The sequence below is a fragment of the Neopelma chrysocephalum genome, unplaced genomic scaffold (assembly GCF_003984885.1).
Source record: "Neopelma chrysocephalum unplaced genomic scaffold, ASM398488v2 Primary Assembly neopelma1_61b, whole genome shotgun sequence".
Taxonomy (NCBI): domain Eukaryota; kingdom Metazoa; phylum Chordata; class Aves; order Passeriformes; family Pipridae; genus Neopelma; species Neopelma chrysocephalum.
The window spans coordinates 13,700,734-13,720,439 of NW_020897717.1; the positions used below are offsets into that span (position 1 = coordinate 13,700,734).

A 19,706-nucleotide genomic window follows, 5' to 3' on the forward strand; every position below is an offset into this window, starting at 1 on the left:
CGCCCGCCCCGCCATCGCTACCGGGGCAAAGGGGCCCCGGCGCCGCTTCCGCCTCGGTACCGCCATGGCGCCGGTCACGGGGCCGAGCCCCTCCCTCCGCTCCGCCCTCCGCTCCCGGCCGTGCCGCCGCCGCAGGCCCGCCCCCAGGTAAGCCCCGGCGACCTCCGGCAGCGCCGCGGGTGTTTCGCTCGTCCCGGACGGCCTCTGCCGTCGCTGCGGTGCCGGTGTCCCCTCGCTCCCGCCTGTGTTGGTGGCGCTGAGGCGTCCCTCCCGCGGGAGGGCCGCGGGCCCCGGCCGTGCCTCCGCGCCCCCCTGTGCCAGGAGCCCCCAGAGCCGCGGGGCTGCGGCGGGGGCGGCCCGGGGACACCGGGCGGGGAGGGGAGGGGGCGAGCGGCGGGATCGATGCGATCGGGCCGCGGCGGGGGAACGCCATCGGCTTTCGGCTGGCGCTGCCTGCGGCGGCGGGCGCGTGACGCGGGGCCGGGAGCGGCGGGGCCGGGACGGAACGGGAGCGCTGTGAGGGACAGACTGACAGACCCGGAACGGGGGTCACGGGAGCGCTGTAGGGTCCGACTGACAGAATCGGAACGGGGGTCCCGGGGCCTCGGAGCCCTGTGAGGGACTGACAGACCGACCCGGAACGGGGGCGACCGAGCGTGCGACAGACCGCTGCGCAGGTGGGTGGGGTGTCGCGATAGATGCTGGCACGAGACGTCGTGATAGGTGCTGACATGATGAACAGGTCTCGATAGGTGCTGACATGAACAAGTCGCAGTAGGCACTGAAAGCATAAGTCGCGGTAGGTGCTGGCACGATGAACAAGCCCCCTGCTCGGTCAGGAGGACCTGCACAGTGCCAGAGGGTCGCTGCTCGGCAGATCTCCTTGGGCTTTTTATTATAGCCAAGCTGCGGAGTGTTTTGTAAGGATCAACTTAGAAGGTTCCAAAAGAGCCGTGAGGTGATGGGGGGTCCCGGGAATCTCGAGTCCAGCGTCCTGCTCAGAGCAGAGTCGGCTCTGAGGTCGCCCCCAGGGCTCAGGACTTTGTCCAGTGGGGACTTTGAGAATGGGAGACCACACAACTTGTTCCTCAGTCCTTCTGTCCTCCTGGTGAAGGGGTTTCTCCTTTGATCCAGTACAGCCTTCCCATGTTTCAGCATCTGCCCGTTCTGTTTCATCACCGCTGTGGTGAAGCTCATTGCAATGCTTGTGTTATATTCATTTGCTGAAGTTGAGGTGAAAGAAAAGTGATGGTCAGTTTTATCTGTACTTCCAGGTCTGTTACATGTAAGCAAATAGATCCATGTTTTCAGGCAGGATTACTGTGTGACTGCAGGTTCATCCATACCAATGGCTCTGCAATAAAAGCTACTTGTAGATTGACCAGACACAGTAGAAAAGGAGGCTCAGGGTTGACCTTACCCCTCTCTACAACTGCCTGAAAGGAGAGTGTAGCCAGGTGGGTTTCAGCCTCTTCTCCCAAGCAAATGATGACAGGACAGGAGGAAATGGCCTCAAGCTGTGCCAGGGGCGGTTTAAGTTGGACATCAGGAGGAATTTCTTCACATAAAGGGTTGTTAAGCATTGAAATGGACTGCCCAGGGAGGTGGTGGAGTCCCTGTCCCTAGAAGTGTTTAAGGAAAGACTGGACATGGCACTTGGTGCCATGCTCTAGTTGACAGGGTGGTGTTTGGTCAGAGGTTGGACTCAATGATCTGAAAGGTCTTTTCCAACCTGTTTGATTCTGTGATTCTGAGATATTTTTCATGTAATTTACAGGTATGTTCAGCCTTCTGCAGGAGGTAACAACTGAGGGGATTTATTTCTTTGCTAGGAAAGTATGTGCTCACATAGAGCAAAGTAGGTGATAGATTTTTGCCTAACTTAGAATAGTTGCCTCAGAAAGCATCTGTATTTCTCAAACTAAGCACATGGATGATGAAGACAAGGCATATGGAAACTCAGCATTTCAGATGGGAAAAAAAAGAATTCTAACTTCAAATTAATTTCATGCCTAATTGTTTACATTTGGAATATATTTTTCTGTGTAGCACCTCAGTTGTACCTGTTCCTGCAGCTGTTCTTTCCTTTCCACACTTTAGACTTGGCGTAAACAACACTACGGAGAGAAAATGACCCACTGGTTCCACCGCAACCCTTTGAAGGCTACGGCTCCTGTTTCATTTAATTATTATGGGGTAGCCACCACTCCAGCTGCAGCAAAGGTTTGCAAGTAAGTGTTCCTTTGACTAATTTCACTCTGTTTGGAGGACATCCTTAAAAGTAATGGTTACTCTTCAGTTTTTGAGCTGAAGATGACTGGAAGTGTAGGCAGCGAGACAGTAAGACACTGGTAACACCAAACATTTGATTACAAAGAATGAATTCTCCAGTTTTCAAGTCTCTGAGTGCACAGCAAGGCCAATTATAACAATGCAGCAGCAAAAGACGAAACATTTCATTGTCTTTCTGATGACTGTGCATTCCTGTGCAAAATATTCCTAATTTCCATAAGTGGATAAGGCCTGACTGTTCTATTGTAGATAGGAATGTAATGGAAAGAGATCTCAGCTTATTTTGCAGATCTGTTCTTATCTCTTCATCTCACCCCATTCTAATGTTGAAGAATGTTCGTGCTTGTTACTTCCCTCCCCCTGCACCCAACCTCCTGGTAGGTAAAGGCATAGTTATTTTAGTTTACGTTAAAACAGTAGATTGAGTACTGATTATTCATTGCTGTCTGTCCAAAGTGGATTGTGCTAAAGAGTCAGTCGTGTCTATCCAAGGGAGAAAGGAAGATTTTTCTATATTTATTGGCATCTTCCTCATAAAATCCCTTTCCAGGCCTTCAGGTAGCTAAATGGAATGCTTAGCTTCACCTTCTGAGCCAAAAGGGTGGTGCTATACATGGGTGGGTACTTTCTATAGTACATTTTGGAGTAGAACATCCCAGGTTTATTTTTTTTCTTTTTTTTTTCTCCTCCACGTAGTGATTTGAGGTTATCCCGAACACGACTCTTGGAGCTGTTCACAGACTCAAGTTGTAATCCAGAAATGATGAAGAATGCAACTGACTTGTACTTTTCACTCCTGCAAGGTAGGCAATACTACTGATACATCAGGAAGTGTATCAGTTGAGTTTTAATGGCACTTCTCAGAATGTGTATTGTGCTGATCTTCTGTAAGGAAGCTTTGCACTTTTTAGGAAGGATAATGTCTATGTGGGTTCTGTGCTTGATACCAGTCGTGAGTACTCGCCAGGCCCTTTCTCCAAGTTTCAGTGTGTTTCGTGACCCTGCCAGTACTATGTGATGGCAGTCTTGTCCTCCTCCTTTTAACCTTATCCTTCTTCCTGCTGGAGGAGAAAATGATTATTTGTCTCTTAGGTAGTGGTGAGTTGCTCCTTAAGTATAAGTTGAGTCTGTTAATCAGTTGATAGGATTCACTCTTCAGCGTAAACTTCTGGTTTGTCCAATACCAGATCATAGACTTGTTGCAAGTTTACACTTCTAACTGCTGCTTGTCTTGGGTGTACATATAGGTGCTCATTAGCACAGTATCTACATTTTCAGTAGATGGTCAGCTGTGATCATACATTCCCTTGAGATCTCCCTCCTGCCGATATTTTGATGATCCCTCTCAGCCAAGTTTCTTGGGACTGAGTTTTCAGGAGTCAGCTGATTCATGGAAACTGATCTTTTAGTCTGTGGAAAGTGAAGCAGCTCACGTTGGTTTAGTTTCTTCAGTCCCTGGGAGGGTGTAAGCCAATGCCACATCTAGATAAAGGTGAGATGTGAGTTGATGTTGCTGCAGTCAAGATTTGGAGAGTTGCTTCAGGAAAACATCATGCTTGGCCACTAAAATCTTTTGCACTTGAAAGGAATGAGTATTTTTCATCTTTATAAACATGTGACAGCACCTAAGGTTGTAGCCCCAAAAGCTGCTGTGGCTAGTCTTGAGTTCTTAAAGTCTGTAAGACCTGATCAGACCAAGGTCTTTCTTAAGCCTCCCTGAAAAATTCCTTGGGCCTGCATATGCTGGCATTTGAACATCTCATAGCGTGAGCTTCATCCCACTAACTGCTGCTTTCTGGGCTGCTGGACATAAAGAGCCAATTTCCTGTAGCCCTGGAGACAAAAAGAGGTGATGACTGGGTGAGTCAATGCTTACAAGCCCTTTTCCCTCTCCCTTTTGACCAGGAAGCTTTTCCTGGAATTTCCTGATTGCCATTATGGTGTCAGGGACAGCCACTCACTCACCTCAGGCAGCCTCAGCCATCCTGTACCTGAATCAGTTCAACTCCTAACTAGTCACCGTATGGGACATACAAACATCTGCAAGGTTTTCCTTGAGCAGTCAAGGGTTGATTTGGTAACCTGCTGGGCAAGGAGTTTCTTGTAGTAGCCAATTTTTTTTTTTTCTAAATCTTGCTCTCAAGATACTGAGGAATAAAAGCCTCAGGAAGTAACACGGATTTTTGATGCAGAAAGAAACATTCCTTTATCTTTATCTGTATTCTTATTGATCCCTCTCCTTCATTCCTTGTTTCTGTTTCTAACTTTGAGATTGCCTGTCGGTACCTTTTTTTATTCCATAGGTTTTATCCTTTCACTGGATGACTCTTCCCAAGAGTGCAAGTTGAGATACATTCAGAATTTCAAGTGGACAGACACGTTACAAGGACAAGTCCCAAGGTGCGTGTGCTTCTATGAATACAGGGTATGCAGCTGTTGTCTGCTGCTCTGTTAGAGATGTGCTCATGTGCCAGCACAAGCCTGAAGAAAAGCTGAGAAGTGTAGCAAAGTAGTTTCCATGTTTCTGTGTGTTTTTGATAACTGCCATACTGTGTTGGGTGTTCTGAAGCGTGTGTGGCCTTTATGTAAAGGTGTGGTAATGCACAGTAATGGGGGAAGGATCCACTGAGTCTTAGTTGATCTACAGACTGAATCTGCAGTTGGCTACAGCAGCACAAAGAAGAACCTTGAGGGTGTTGGTGAACTGAGTGTGATAATAAAGCTTACTGCAATTTAAAACCTTTTCATTTGGCACTGTTGCCTGACCAGCCACTTCTCCATGTTTTGACGTACCAGTGTTGCTGAAGATCTGACTTTGCTCTTGTCCTCTGAAGCTCCTGGTCCACGTACTCTTGGTTCAAACAAACAAATCTTCTGTTTTAAGTAGGAATATAGATCTGTAACCTGCTGGATTATTCAGCTGTCTCTTGCTATTGTAGGTAATTGTGTGGTATAACCACGCCTACGAATTTGTCAAGATTTCGCTAGAAGTGCTTGGCTTCCTCAAAGCTTTTATTCCCCTTGGAAGAAAATCTGTTGATTAGGACTTTCTTCTGATTTTCTCACGGTCACGGACACTTGTACTTGTGCCAGCTTTATTCTTCCCACTCCCACACCTTTTTTTTTTTTAGAGGTTTGCTAGTTCCAAAACCATACTGAGCTTGTGATTCCAAGTTCAGTCTTTTCAAAGACTGTGTTTTTAGCTTCTGAAATTTCCTGCTATTTGCACATGCTGTTTGTCTGCAGTTACATAAATAGTTGCAATAACATGCGTTTGAGAGAGATGTAATAGGTTCTGACTTATTAACTTAGCAGTACAACTTTAAAGTAGACATTCCAGAGCACGGCTTTCCACAAAATGTGCAATTTAAAAAAAAAAAAAAAAAGAGATGGAAAAATGTCAGCCACACCCAAAGCTAAACAAGTCTCAAGTTACAGTTTTAAAATAAAAGTTCCCAAAAGGGAAGGGTGGGCATCCGAATGTGGGAGATTCTAATTACGAGCTCTTAAAGGGAATAAGTAAAAATATCTAAGTCCCTCTTAGGCAGTTCAGCAAGTAGGAGGTTCTGAATTGGAAATCATTGATATCTTAAATGGAATATGTTTTATGGAGAGAAATGTCAACTTATGCTACATAAATTATCAGCAGATACAGTTTGTCAGGGCAAAATTGAAGTCATTAAGTTGTTTGGGGTTTTTTTTGTCTGTCTTTCTTTAGTGCCCAGCAGGATGCAGTGTTTGAACTGGTTTCTATGGGATTTAATGTAGCTCTGTGGTACACAAAATACGCATCAAGGCTTGCTGGAAAAGAAGAGTAAGTGTTTTCCTTTTCTTAGTAATTCTGTTGCGGCAATATTCCACCAAAGATTTAGCAGGTTCCGGGTTTTGACTGCTGTAGTGCATGTCCAGCTGAGACAGTAGGAGTTCAAGGAGGTGGTTGGCCTTCACTCACTCACATGCTGTAATGTCCAAGTGCACTTCAGTCCCTTGTTGCATCTGTAAGCCAAGTGCACTGGTACCACATGACTGTGATACAGAGAAAGTGTCAGTTGTGAATAAACCCTTCATCAGTCCTGCTCTAAATGTCTGGGTACAAAATTGAGATTCTCAAAATCACAGCTCTGCTGACTTCTAGCCCTACAGATTTCTAAATCTTTGGCTTTAACACTGAGGTTGCCTTTTACTTGAAAGTCATTACAAGGTCTTATGTTTCCTTTTTTCAAGCAAGTTCTATTTGATTATTTAATGATTGGACACTGTAAGAAATTTCTTTACCATAAGGGTAGCACAGCAGCAGGACAGGTCACTTAGAGAATTAATGGACTCTTGATTCTTGACGGATTTAAGATTCATCTAGACAAAGCCACAACTGACCTGATCTACTGTTGTTGATAGTTGTGCCCTAAAGCAGGAGGTGGGACTAAATGTCACCTAGAGGCCCTTTCTAAGTCACATTTCCTTGACTCATTCTGTATTCTTAGTATAACAGAAGATGAAGCAAAGGATGTTCACAGAAGCCTGAAGATAGCAGCTGGGATTTTTAAACACCTGAAGGTAGAAAAACTGTCTTTGCTGTTTGTTCTTCAAGGTGTCTCCAAATACTTGACCTTTTGTCTTAGAAAAGCCTTTGCTTTTCTGATGATGTTACAGAATACACAGGTACCTCAGACTACCTGAATGACAGAGGAAAAAGAAGGGTAGTAATATGTTGTGCTACCACTCAATCCCTGCTACTCATTCCCAATGGCAGTGGAGGAGTAATTTGTCTGCTTCCCCAGTATCACATTCAACAGTGAGGTACCTTCACTCAGTGCCCCATCCATTTAGGAATGAGGCACTGGTTTTGCACTGACAGCAGTGGTATTAAGTCTAAACTAAATCCAAGACTTGCTTTTTGTTTAGGAAAGTCACATTCCAAAATTGATTACACCTGTAGAAAAGGGAAGAGATTTAGAAGCTCGACTTATAGACTCTTGCATCATACAGTGCCAAGCTGAAGCTCAAGAAGGTATCTTCAATTATACGTTTGTTGAGTGTGGGAAATGACAGTCTTTGTGGGTCACTTAATGTCTTGTGAACTCTGCTTGGCAGCAAGCTCGTGGTTTTTTTATTCTCCTGAAGTACTGTGGCTTAGTAGGGCAGATTGCTTTTAAAGAAACTTAAGTTACAATTATAGAAGAAAAATCCCAAAAATCAATCTGATATTACAAATGTAATAAGGAATATCTTCCACTTTGGAAGGACTTGCATGTAACATTCATCCCTTCTCTTTTTCCTTTCATGCAACCTTTTCACCACCATGCTTACCTAACATAAATTCCCAGTTCCTTTACTTTAAAATATTTGCAGCTTATGTTTATTAGCTAGTCTAAAGGATAACATTCCTTCAGTTTTTCTATTAAATTGGGATAATTTTATCGAAGAAAAAAATCTGTCTTTATACTGCAGTGTGCTTGACTGCACAACGTTCATTTTCTGTTTATGCAGGGGTTTTAAAACCCCCAATTCATCTGCTGATTTGATGTGAAGGGACATTTCAATTAAACTTACACTGTGGTGTGGAACTTTTTTTCAGTGACAATTGCTCGGGCTATTGAACTGAAACATAATCCAGGACTAATAGCTGCTCTTGCTTATGAAACAGCTAACTTCTACCAAAAAGCTGGTAAGTGTCTTGTTTTGTATCCTTAGTGACTTGGTTTATGCCTTCCTGCCAGCAGACATACTTCGCCCACCCATAAATTGCAATATTAACAGTTCCTCAGTGGATATGGTTTGTATATTTAGCTTCTATTTAGCACATTTAAGGCTTCAGTTACCAGCATGTATTTTGATAAGGCCTTTTGTTTTTGTGTGAATCTTTCTGTAGCTCGTGGTAGGAAATCTTAGTGAGGGCAGGCAAAAGACGGAGTAATGTCTTGAGAATATGTGCTGGCAGCAGACAAATGGCCTGATGTAACTGATGTGTGTTCCAGCTGCCTTTGGGCAGCAGATTCTGATACAGATCATGAAGAGTGTAGCAAGTTAATAATGTACATCCTTCCAGATGAGTAAGCTGATCTTGTGCTTACTGGGCAAGAGAGTGCAAAAGCATGGGAGTCAGGAGAACATTGTAACACGTCACATTATAGGTCACTACTTGAACTTAAACTAGGAACAAGCTTTGAAATGCTGAAATGCTGCCTGAAAATACTTATGAGAATTAGCCATCCAAACTTAGGGGACAGCAGTTACAGGGATTCTAGGGAAAACTGCATGATACCTGCATATTTTTTTTTGTTTTCTCTCCTAGTTTCTCTATGCCTTTGCAGGAGTAATTTTTGTCACTTGTTTCTGGCTACTTTATAGTAAGATCTGTTGCTAAGTTTAAGAATTCTGGTCTTTGAGTGATTTGGGGATTTTTCTTTTTGGAAATGTCCTAAGAATAACTTCATGTGTGTGTTCATAGATCAAACATTATCTAGTTTGGATCCAACCTATGCAGGAAAATGGAGGAAGTACTTAAACTTGAAGAGCTGCTTCTATATGGCCTACGTAAGTATTTTCATTGACAGCAGTCACAGTTTGTTGTATAAGGGCTGGGTAGGGAACGGAGGCTAGGTATTCCCTTGCCTTTCTTTCCGTGCTCTGAAGAGAGATTGTGCAGTGTCCGTGGCATTTGAAGTGTTTTTGTTGAGCCAAGTGCAATTACTGCAGTGTGGTATTTATTGTGATCACGTATTGTTGAGTGAACCAATTCAGGCTGAGCATAGTACTCATCTTCCATTGTTTGCATCACAATGGAATTCTAGGCATAATTCAGAGCTGATCATCTTTTTGAAAGCCCTGAAGGAAACTGAATCAAGTACCACCACTAGGTACCATTCCAAGAGCTGTCCCTCTTTGCCTGACTGATCTCTTAGCAAGTGCAGTGGCACCTTTGGAATCCTCAGCTGCTCAGTTTGCTGTTTGTTTCTTGCCACAGCCTGTCATCTGGCTTTTTCATACTATACAAAAGCCCCAAACCAAGCAGTTAACACAATTGTCTTTCTCTTAGGTTAAACCTGTAGCTAAAAGGTTTGCTCGCCTTAGTAGCAAATTTGAGAGGTGAGAGAGGGTCGGAGTTGTGGTACTTTTCCTTTTTTTAATTTGTGTGATATGGGCAATGGTCAATTTTGGTACAGCTGTACTGTGAGAACAGACATTAAAGGACAGGGTGCAAGGTAGGCATTAGTTGGTGGGATTGTTTCTTCACCTGTGGTATTTAGTATTTAAACTCAGCTCCTAATAATATATAAGTGGCAATTCAGTTCTCACTGGAATACAGTACTATCTTCAAGCATGGGTGTGAAGGAACAAAACTTTTTGAGGTGGAAAAGTTATTTAGACTGTGGCAAAACATGTCAGACAGCAGAACACCTCATCTCTTCCAGGTTCAGTGGGTGTTTGTTTTTGAGTATTCTGGTAGTTTCAGTTTTTAGTCTTTGCTTTTTAAACTTGACTGGGATTCATCATCTTTCTGTGATAAGGCTTAGTGCTGCACATTGACACAGTCTCCCTGTGGGAGGTGAGGGGGCTTGAACTGGAACTGTCTGCCAGTGCTTTTGGTCAAACAGCTTCATGGAGCTCAAAGTTACTCTTGACTAGACTTGAGACAGCCTGGTTCATACCTGCCTCATGGTGTTTATGTTGCACTGTTCAGTGAATGCTGCTTTGACTTGCATTCCCAAATTGTCAATTGTCTGCAGGGAATGGCACCTTCACAGAGATGCATCTCTGATGTAAGGGACAGCAGAAGGGAATTGGTTCAGGAAGTGCCCAATGATGTTGGTAATGATTTTGTCCTCTCCCATCAGGCATACTGTTACCATGGGCAAACGTTACTGGCGAGTGATAAATGTGGGGAAGCAATCAGATCTCTGCAGGAATCAGAAAAATGTAAGTGTGGCTGAGACTGGATTACAGGGTGTGCCTGTTCTATTTTGCTGTATTGTGTTTATTTGGTCCCCCATAAACTTAAGATTTTATCTGTCACCTGATCTGAAAATCCAGCACATCTCTGAAGAGAGACAGTGCTTTTTTTTTTCTCTTACCAAGACTGTCTTTGGTAACAGTGCTGCAGAAAATTCCATCTTCACTTCTCAGCCTGCTAAAGACTGGCTTTGGACTGCCTGCAATATACACTGTAAAAAACAATGGTCTTGTTGTCCTGTTTTCTGGTCTATATGTTAGGTTACTGCAGCCATTTCTGCTTTGGGGGTTGCTCTACCTTATATTAAATAGTAAATTTAGTAAATAGACCCTGCTTGTTTGCTTTTAAACAGGTTTCAGTAACTTATTTCCTTTCTATTCATTTGAAAGATAGATTAAGGCAAGTTTGCAATAGTTCAAGGTCTTCTGCCCATTCTTCTGTCTTCAAAACTATTGCTATCTCAACAGCCTGCACTGCATAACTTTACCACAGTGTATAAAAAATGCTCAAATCTTCAGATTGGAAACTTAAAGATTAATTTAAAAAATAAATTAAAAATTTATTAAGAACAAACTAAGTTGGATTACTTGCAGTAAAACAAATACTGTGGTTTTTATTGTGCCTGCTGGTCAGAGGAGAGTGCTTCTTTTCCCACTCCATATTGTTATTTGGTGTTGGACATCAACTGTGCATGGACATCTTCATGCCCCCTCTTTTTCCCTATCATGTGACACAGTTCTTGGGCTTATTGTTGCATTTTGCCCCACACATAAGACTGCTTTCCTGCATCTTCCCACCCAAAAAGCTATCTTTTTTTTTCTTTTTTTTTTTCTGTTCCTAGTCACTTGTTGGATGCAGTAAATCTTGGCTGGAAGTACTGCCTTTGAACTAGTTTGTTTTTGTTTCTAAGAAACCTGAATGGATTCTGGTATCTTCTAAAAGTGAAGCACTGTAGACCAGAACTGTGATTTAAGAGGGTTGTGTAAATGATTTTTATTTCATTTCTTTCTTGCAAAGTTTTTTCCAAGGCTGAAGCATTGTGCAAAGAATATGGAGAAACCAAAGGGCCTGGGACTACTGCCAAACCTTCTGGACATCTCTTCTTTAAGAAATTAGGAAGTTTGATTAAGACCACACTAGAAAAGTGCCAGAGAGAGAATGGATTTATGTAAGTAATTCATGGTTGGTACAATACTCTGTTTAAAGTGTTATTACCTCATTTGCGGGGGACCCCTGGTGGCCTAGTGGTTAGCATGCAGGACTCTCACCTCTGCGACCCATGTTCGAATCCCAGCCAGTCCCCCGGGCAGATGGAGCCCGTTAGCCCTGTAAGGCCATCCATCTATGAGAAGGTCACTCTAAACAAACCTACGTCCTGAGGACTTCTCTGCCATTGTCCAAGCTTGCTTGGCCCCGGCAGATGAACCTTAGGATTAAAGGGTGGGCTCAGTTCAGCGCAGGCTGTGTCTCACCTAAAAAATCCATTGCGCAGGCTAGAAAGGTAAAAGACCTTTCCCCAAATCTTCGTTCACGAAGACTGGCCATTACCTCATTTGCTGTTATTTCAAGATGGGATGGTAAATTTTACTCCCCAGGTGTTACATTCCTTTAGGGCATGGCATTTAACTTAAAGATAAATTTGCAGTTCTGTAGTTTTCTCTTAGCAGATTGCTATGGGTCTGTGCTGTCACACTCTGTGTTCTGTACCAGTTCACCAGGGTAGGTTGGACTGACACCTGGAGAGATTAAGCAGTTTTCTTCCTTCATTCCTCAGCCCCTTTGTTACGTTTACCCCAGCAAAAGAGAAAGGCCTGCAGAGGTTGTTGTGTTGCTCTAATGCCCTCTTCCTGGCTGCTGGAATCCAGTAGGCAAAAGAGGAGAGAGGGGGTGATTCTGCTTTGCAAGCAGGGAAGTCAAAACATGGTCATGCCTTCAGTGAAGAACATTCTTAGGGTAGTAGGAGCTTTACCCATCTAAATATAATTAGAATTTTGAATAGGGCTTTCTGTTAGTTACTGCCCCTTCCAAAAAGGGTTTGGAAGTGGTTTAAGATACCAAGATTAGTTTGGCTTTAGAATTCCTTTGTTCATTTATTTCTTCCCTTCCCTCCTTTTATGATTTAGCATTCCATAATAGGTTTGTTATTTCCCTTTTTATATTTAAAGACCTGCATAATGGGGGAATTGACTAAACAAAAATGATTGTCAAGTACATCAAGCAGAGCTGCAAATAAAAAAAGAAATGCTCAACTCTTCTGCTTTGGTTTAAATAACTATTGCCATAGCTTACAGCAGCAGCATACAGATTTCAACAAATCCATGTCCCTCTAGAGCCAACCTTTGAAAGTGAGTTTTGGGAGATGTGCCTACCACAGAGCTCTGCTGCAGCACAGCAGTAAGGTAGTGTGTGTCAGTATTTGCGAGTTTTCAGCTCATTGATCTGCCAAGGGTAGAGTTACACCCTGATTCAGGCCTTGCCTTGTAGCCAAGTCTTTGTGGGTGTTGCAGTGTTGTTGCCATCATGTACTGCGGCACATTAAGACTAATTTAGGAAAAGAACTGTCCTCTTCGTCTTTCTCGGGAAGTATTTTAAATCCCCATTTGTATTTTGAAGGGGTTTTTTGGACGAAAGATGCTCTTCTCATTGAAGCACTGGGAATAGTGGTTATCAAGTAGGAGAAAACCTGCCTCACTGTTAGGGATGAACAGTAATACCAAGAAGGAATTGCTTTTGTTCTTGTGAATCTTCCTGACAGAATGCATGTTAGATGGTGCCTTAATGAAATGGAAGAGAGCAGCAGTGACTGCCACTGTAAAAACCCAGATTGTTTCTCTTTAGAGATGCAAACAAGACTTGCAGAGATGATGCATTGTATTTTAAATACATTTCTGTATTCTTTTAAGCTATTTTCAGAAGGTGCCAGCAGAGGCTCCCCAGCTAGAACTGAAAGCAAACTATGGCTTAGTGGAGCCTGTTCCTTTTGAGTTTCCTGCCTTGAATGCACACTGGACTCCTGAAACACTTGCAGCATTTGATCTCACCAAGAGGCCGAAGGATGACACTGTAAGATAACCTGGTGTACTGTTCTTTCCTGTTAGCTTTATTCTGTGTATCCTACAGAGTTACCATGTTGCTCTTCTGTAATATTCCCCAGCTCAGGGCAGGATGTAGACACAAGGCTGCACATTTCTGCTGTGCCAGGGGCAAGTCAGTTAACCTCTGCCACACTGTAAGCATCTGGGAATTCAGAGACATTTTTAAACTAAGTCCTGAATAGAAGGAAACCCTTTAATGTGTAGTATGCTGAAATGGAGTGACATGAGTGAATGCTATAGAATGATTCTTTTTTAGAAGAGGACTTGTTTAAGGATGCTGAAACAGAGAATATTTGGCTTTTCCCCCTTGCTTGAGGTGTACTCAAAGTCTTCAGCCTTGAAAAGAGAAGGGACTGTTACAATATGTAAAGTTAATCATGCATAAATACTGTGCAGATACAGTGGCTTGTACTTGTGGTATTTAGTTGTTTTTTTTTTCTTCTTGTTTGCAGGCTAAACCAAAACCAGATGAAGAAGTAAAACCTCTGAAGGAACCGGATATAAAGCCTCAAAAAGACAGTGGATGCCAGATTTCTTAAGTGCCATAAGTGTTTCGAACTCACTTTGAAACTCTATTAATAGGACTCTGGGGCTTTAGTTCTGATCTCCCTTTTTTTGATTCTCCTTTTTTAACTTAGAAGACTAATTTAATTTACCTTCATTAGTATGTGTCTATCTTGCTTGAGAATGTGGTGGATTTCTAGGAGGTTATTTATACCTGACTTATTTTTGGTTTTAGTGGGATATCATAGAATGAGTGGGCTTAAATGTTCCTGTTGTGCCTCTAGAAAGTTTCTTTTTGTGGGTTTAGTTTTACCCACAAATAGCACAGGAAGTATCATGATTGTAATGCTAGAGGATTTTTCCATTACATTATATGCTATATAATGTCAAATTCTGCAAACATAGGTTTGCATGAACAGTTATATTTATTCAAGTTTTGTCATTCAGGCTTAGCACTCTGTCATATTCAAATTTACATAATTGTAGTGAGCAAAGAAAATCTGGGTTCGGTTTGTAACACCCCTATGGTATTTCAGAGGACTTTCACAGTTCCTGGAAAACCTTAAGTTCTGCATAACTGGAGCACAATTTGTATTCTGAAACTATTAGCCTCTGTTCTTTCCTCTATAGAATAGAGTTCTTGTATTAAAATTTGTAGTAAGGTACGTTAGCTTGTCTGTCCTTTAATTAAAATCCTTTAATATCGAAGTGTATCTGAAAGTGATGCAGCAAGTAATAGGAAAATGCTTAAAAGTAATGCATCACTGTGTCATTAATTCAAAGTTTTTGAATCCTGAAAGATTTGTAAGTGTGAAAGCTGCAGACAGTTAAAATCTCTTGGCACTGGAATTCAGGGAGTTGTTATGTGTAAGGTAATGGAATTGTAACTGAGTTGCTGTGCTTCCATCTGGGTAGTGTCTGTAAGAAGCTGTCAGGAGAACAGGGAGGAAAGATGAGCTGAAGAGTTGATGGCACAACTGGGAAACCAAACTCTAGATTCCCTTTATGCCCTGTGTCAATAGTGATACTTCTCAGCTTTTGCAGTATTGCACTGAAATCAGCTCCTTAGGAAGAAAACTTGCCAAAAGCCAAGCCCAGTCAAGACTGAGAAAGAAAGTATTTTGTAGAACTTGCTGCTTCCATTTTTGCCTCCTGTGGAGCATTCTTTAGTGCTGAGCACTGCAAAAACAGCTGTGACAGCAAAAACGTAGCTTTCTGATTTGCTGCAAGGGCAAAGGAATATGATGCATGTGTTGGTGTGAGAGCCTTGCAATCCCTGGGTGCCTGTTGCTGCATTTCACTTTACCTGAGAAAGAAACTGAACAGCCTGACAACGTTCACTGTTTCAACAAACATGATGGCATATGCACTTATCACTCTGTACACTGTAAACACATTCCTCCCTTTGTTCTCTTCGGATTTGTCTTCCACTGTGGTGTAATTCAGTGCTTCTGCTTGAAGTCTTTCATGGGGCTCAGAGTCACTTAGCTTAGAGGGCTGGTGTGTAGCTCCTTGAAGGCCTGTGGAACAAAAGCTTTTGAGGAGGTTAATAGGAAACTCATGACTCTTCCTGTGACACTGGACCAAACTACGGAATTTGTTACTGCAAAAGGCAGAGGCTTTTAATGCTGGCAGTCCTGGGTGAATCAAATGCAGAATTCATTGCTTCCTGTGGTGGATTCTTCTTTCTGCCAGTTCTGCACATAAAAATAAGTGTAAAATGAGCTGAATTTCTTTGGAAGAAGTTTCTGTTCTGCAAGGGCCTATGTGATTATAGAATAATAAGTATCAAGAAGAATATTTATCTAAAATTGATCCATTTCTTCTGGTGTTGCACTGGGGCCTGGGGTATGTTTTATGAAGAATTACTCAGATCTCTTCCTAACTTGATCAAGTGACTCATTTGACTTCTTGCATTGTTAAAAGACCAGCGTAGGTTTTGCCAGAATGGAACGTGGGGCTACTTTGCTTGTACAGATGTTAATTCTAAAAATGTGATACATCTGTAGTCATGTACATTTGCTTATCCTGCCGCCTTTCAGAATCAACATGCAGTTAACTCAGTTTCATAATCATGATTTTTTTTTAGTTACTGATCCCTGTTTGTGTTAATTCATACATGTCTCAACTTAATTACTTTTCTTTCTATGCAGACTAGATTTCTTTTTCCTTCCTCCCCTCATTTTCCCTTCCATTAGCTACACGCTGTGGCACAGACTTGCCCGTGTTTGCTAATGCATGTGTAGGTCCTGGGCCTCATTTCCAGTGAGGCTTTTACCCATGGGTGTATTCCTGTATAGGAATATCTTAAAATTAACAGATCATGACTAAATTGTTCCCAAACAACTTAGTAGGAAAGATTATTTTATGGATTGGAATCCGTTGGATGCTTTCTCAAACCGAGTGGTTTGTCTGAATCAAGTTCACTTTAAATAGTTTGGGGCATAACCAAGTGAATTGTGTCAGATGGTGACATTACTTAAGCCTAGCTGTGTAACCTCTTATGCCATAGCTGTTTCAGTAAATATGATGTAGTAGTTTAAAAATAGACTAATGGAACAAACTAATTCACTTAACATGTGTTGCTTTTCAAGACAAACTTTGTTTACTTGTAGCTAAAATCCTGTGGCAAACACCGGATGCCCAAAAAATAAGAAAGTGGTGACTGTTTAGTTTGCAATGTATAGAGAGCTGTGAGCCAATGAGCAGTTTTCTGTTTTGGTTTTGTTGGGTAGTAGGAAGAATTATTGTAAATAGGATGTAGATTAACTGTCCAATGTGCTTAAGAATAAGGATGAATGGCCTGGAAGTTTCGGGTAATCTGAAAACCTAGCAGCCATGTTCCTTCTATTATAGTTCCCTTTAGTAATTTTTAAGAATGAGGTATTTTGAATGGTGGCTTTTTAATACTCTAATGCTGCAAGAGCCTGTTTCTGTGGCCTCTCTCTGGTTTTAGAGGCTCTTGTGGCTAAACCTGCAAATCTTGTTGGTGTAAATAGTCTTTAAAAATTTGTGCCCAGTCTGAAGTAGGACAAAACTGCAGCTGAATAAAATACAGAGTGCTGGGCCCTCTGTTTTGTGCTTTAAAAATAAAAAGTGATTGTCTTTAATCTAGTATAAAACAAACCATTAAGCTCTTTGTAAGATTTCTATTTAAATACCTTCTTCCATGTATTTAAATACATTCCTTCCATGTTTCGTGTTCCTGGGTTTACAGTAGTTAATCTCCATCCAGCATGTGACACACCTACAACTGAGGGACTAAGCCTGGTCCTTGGATGCCGATGTCTGCCTCCCACTGGATTTGGTAGAGGAATTTTGCCTGTCAGCCTAAGGATGGCGTTTGGTCACTTAGATGTTCAGCATGGATATGTGGTGTGTCTGTAACGACAGTGGTTTGTACTCTAAGCAGGAAAATGGATCCCTGTATCTGTGTAGAATATAGACAACTTTACACTTTAGAAATTTCTTGTCTTGCAACTTTGGTACAATACAATATGGTTGTAAATACTCCTTCCTGGCATTTTAGTTTTGTTGCACTGGTCTCGGTACTGTGCTATCAGTAAGGTTATAATGGGAAGCATTACTAAAATGTCTTTTTAATTGTCTGTGTTGAAACAAACTCATGAAGCATATCTCTGCCTTTAGAACATGAGAGGAGGGAACATGAGAGGAGGCAGTAGTTCATCTGTCTTCCATGGAAGTTCAGAGTAATGAGAAGTTTCTGTCTATTGGCTGCAGGGTGATACATTTCATCCCATCCCCTTGTCTAGTATCTAAACTGAAGTTTCAGCATTAACATAAATCCTGTTCATGCCTATTAATTATCCCTAAAAACAAAAATCTGTCTCTAAAGTTCATGACTAAATTATTATAGCAGCATAAGCTGCTTTTTTTGTGTGTGTTTTTTTTCTATAACTGGCCCAGTTGAGTGAGGAATAAAGTACAGGGAGTATGACAGGCATGGAAAAGCCCCTGCAGTGTGTCCCTGTCTCCTGATTGTGAGTTCAGTGTAAAGGCGTTTCCACAGTGACTGTTGGTTTCACTCAGACTTTTCTCTGCTGCTGATGCTCCCAAATTCAACCAATGTCTCATGGCAACTAAGGGGACCTTTGATTAGCTTTTTATGTAGGAAGGCCCACCTCCTTTGGTGTTGGTGCCTTCATGGATTACAACCTTCCTGAAGCCATCCTGTACTCTTGAGTGATCCCACTTCAACGGAATCAGCTTTGATAATATTGACCGAGCAGCCTTATTTTGTGAAGACAGTCACCATGCAATCTTAAGCTTCATAGTTTGAAAATTTGTATATAATCATGAACTTCAGAATACCATTTAAAATAAACAATCTTAAAGTATCACGTTTTGTTTCATCATTTAAAATTTCAAGTATAGTAGCAAGAAAAAGGCTCTGTCTTGGATGTTACTTTCTCCAATTTTATACAGCTTTATTAGTTATAAAAAATACTTAATCCTTGCAGTAGGCTGAAAGGAGGACTTAAATGAGCAAGACACTTGGGTGCATATGGAAGTAGTAGCTACAATGAAGCACATCAAGTTGTGGGGTGGGAAGGGAGGAGATGGAATTTCCAAACTTCTGTTTAAAAAAAAAAAGTAATTAGATAGGATTTCATATGGCTATACAAAATTCCAGTACTTGCCAGGGTCTGTGACATTGTAGGATATTCTATATGTTACGTGAAGGAGTTATTTGGGAATAACCCCAGGTTGCTGGCACTTCTCTAAGTTGTCAGCCTGTGGCAAGCAGATTTGTGGGGAATGTTTCTTCATTTTCTGAGGCACAGCTTGCTTTATTCATTTTTAGTGTAAATACATACTAATTCCTTTCAGAGTCTCAGGATTTAGCACAGTTCCTGGAGGAAAAAAATAATCTCTATTATCACAGTGATGTCTTTTTGTCTGACATAAGATTTACCCACCCAACCAGGGAGCCAACCAAATAGGTCATTGCGTTTGGAGAGCGTTCATAATTTTACCGTGTAGTCACTAGACTGGAGATATGTTTTCCTTTCCTCTATAAGGAAAAGGATCTTTTCAGCAGCAGTCTCTGCTGGAACAGATTAACTCTGAAGCAGATTTTCAAGTCACAGAAACCTGCTGGTTTGTGTTGGAAACTCCTGAAGACCCACAGTTTCCCTCCCATTGATGCGAAAACGGATGATGAGTTACTTGGAACACTTCAGACCAAAAAGCTGAGCAGCTCCTTGAATAGGAAATACATACCTGTCTTACTGTGTGCTTTTTCTAGTGTCTTGCAAGCTGCTTTTCATGCCTCCACTTCTTAAAAAAATAGATTTCCTTGACTTTCCTTGCTAAAAATATCGCCATGGAAAAAAAAGTGTATTTCCTTGCTTTATTTCTTTCCTTATTTTCTTGCACACTTGAGGAAGAAGTAAAATCACCAGCAATAGTGCTTATAGCTAACATTTGCAGCAGGAGCAATGTCAAACACAGCTGCCACCCCCACCAGCATTTGCTCGAAGGAGAAGGCATTGAGAGACCTCTGAACAGCCCAGCTTGGATGGGCTGGGAAGGCAGCAGCCAGCAAGTCAAGACAGCAGACCTTCCGTGTCTCCTGGAGCATGGCATCCAGCAGGAGCAGGTCCTCACTGGCTGGGTTCGGCAGGCAGGGCCCCAGGTAGGTGTCCAGGTCACTGCAGCTCATCCTGCTGCTGGCTGTGATGCGGCCAAAGTGCTGGAGGAGGGACAGCAGATGCTTGGGGGGGAGGAGGAGGTTGGCCACAGGCAGCTTGCTGATGACCCTGAGGGAACAGCAGCAGCATGTTCAGAAAAGAGCTGTTGCCCTCAGCTGGTGCCCAGACTTGCCTGAGGCAGGGGGAGCC

At 42.3% G+C, this 19,706-nt stretch overlaps 1 protein-coding gene across 2 annotated transcripts; it reads left to right on the forward strand.

Annotated features, from left to right (window-relative positions):
- The first annotated feature begins 107 nt into the window (after positions 1-107).
- On the forward strand, positions 108-18,200 carry BROX (BRO1 domain and CAAX motif containing). Of its 2 annotated transcripts, none has more exons than XM_027681864.1 (13): positions 108-147; positions 2,101-2,231; positions 2,989-3,095; positions 4,596-4,692; positions 6,011-6,106; positions 6,774-6,846; positions 7,195-7,300; positions 7,868-7,957; positions 8,741-8,826; positions 10,128-10,209; positions 11,261-11,411; positions 13,147-13,306; positions 13,791-18,200. In XM_027681864.1, exons 2-13 carry the CDS (start codon positions 2,131-2,133, stop codon positions 13,875-13,877), a joined length of 1,236 nt encoding a protein of 411 aa, XP_027537665.1. In that variant the 5' UTR covers positions 108-147; positions 2,101-2,130; the 3' UTR covers positions 13,878-18,200. The 2 variants fall into 2 exon arrangements, with proteins under 2 accessions (XP_027537665.1, XP_027537664.1); XM_027681863.1 differs by lacking the exon at positions 108-147 and adding an exon at positions 480-677.
- The last annotated feature ends 1,506 nt before the right edge of the window (positions 18,201-19,706 follow it).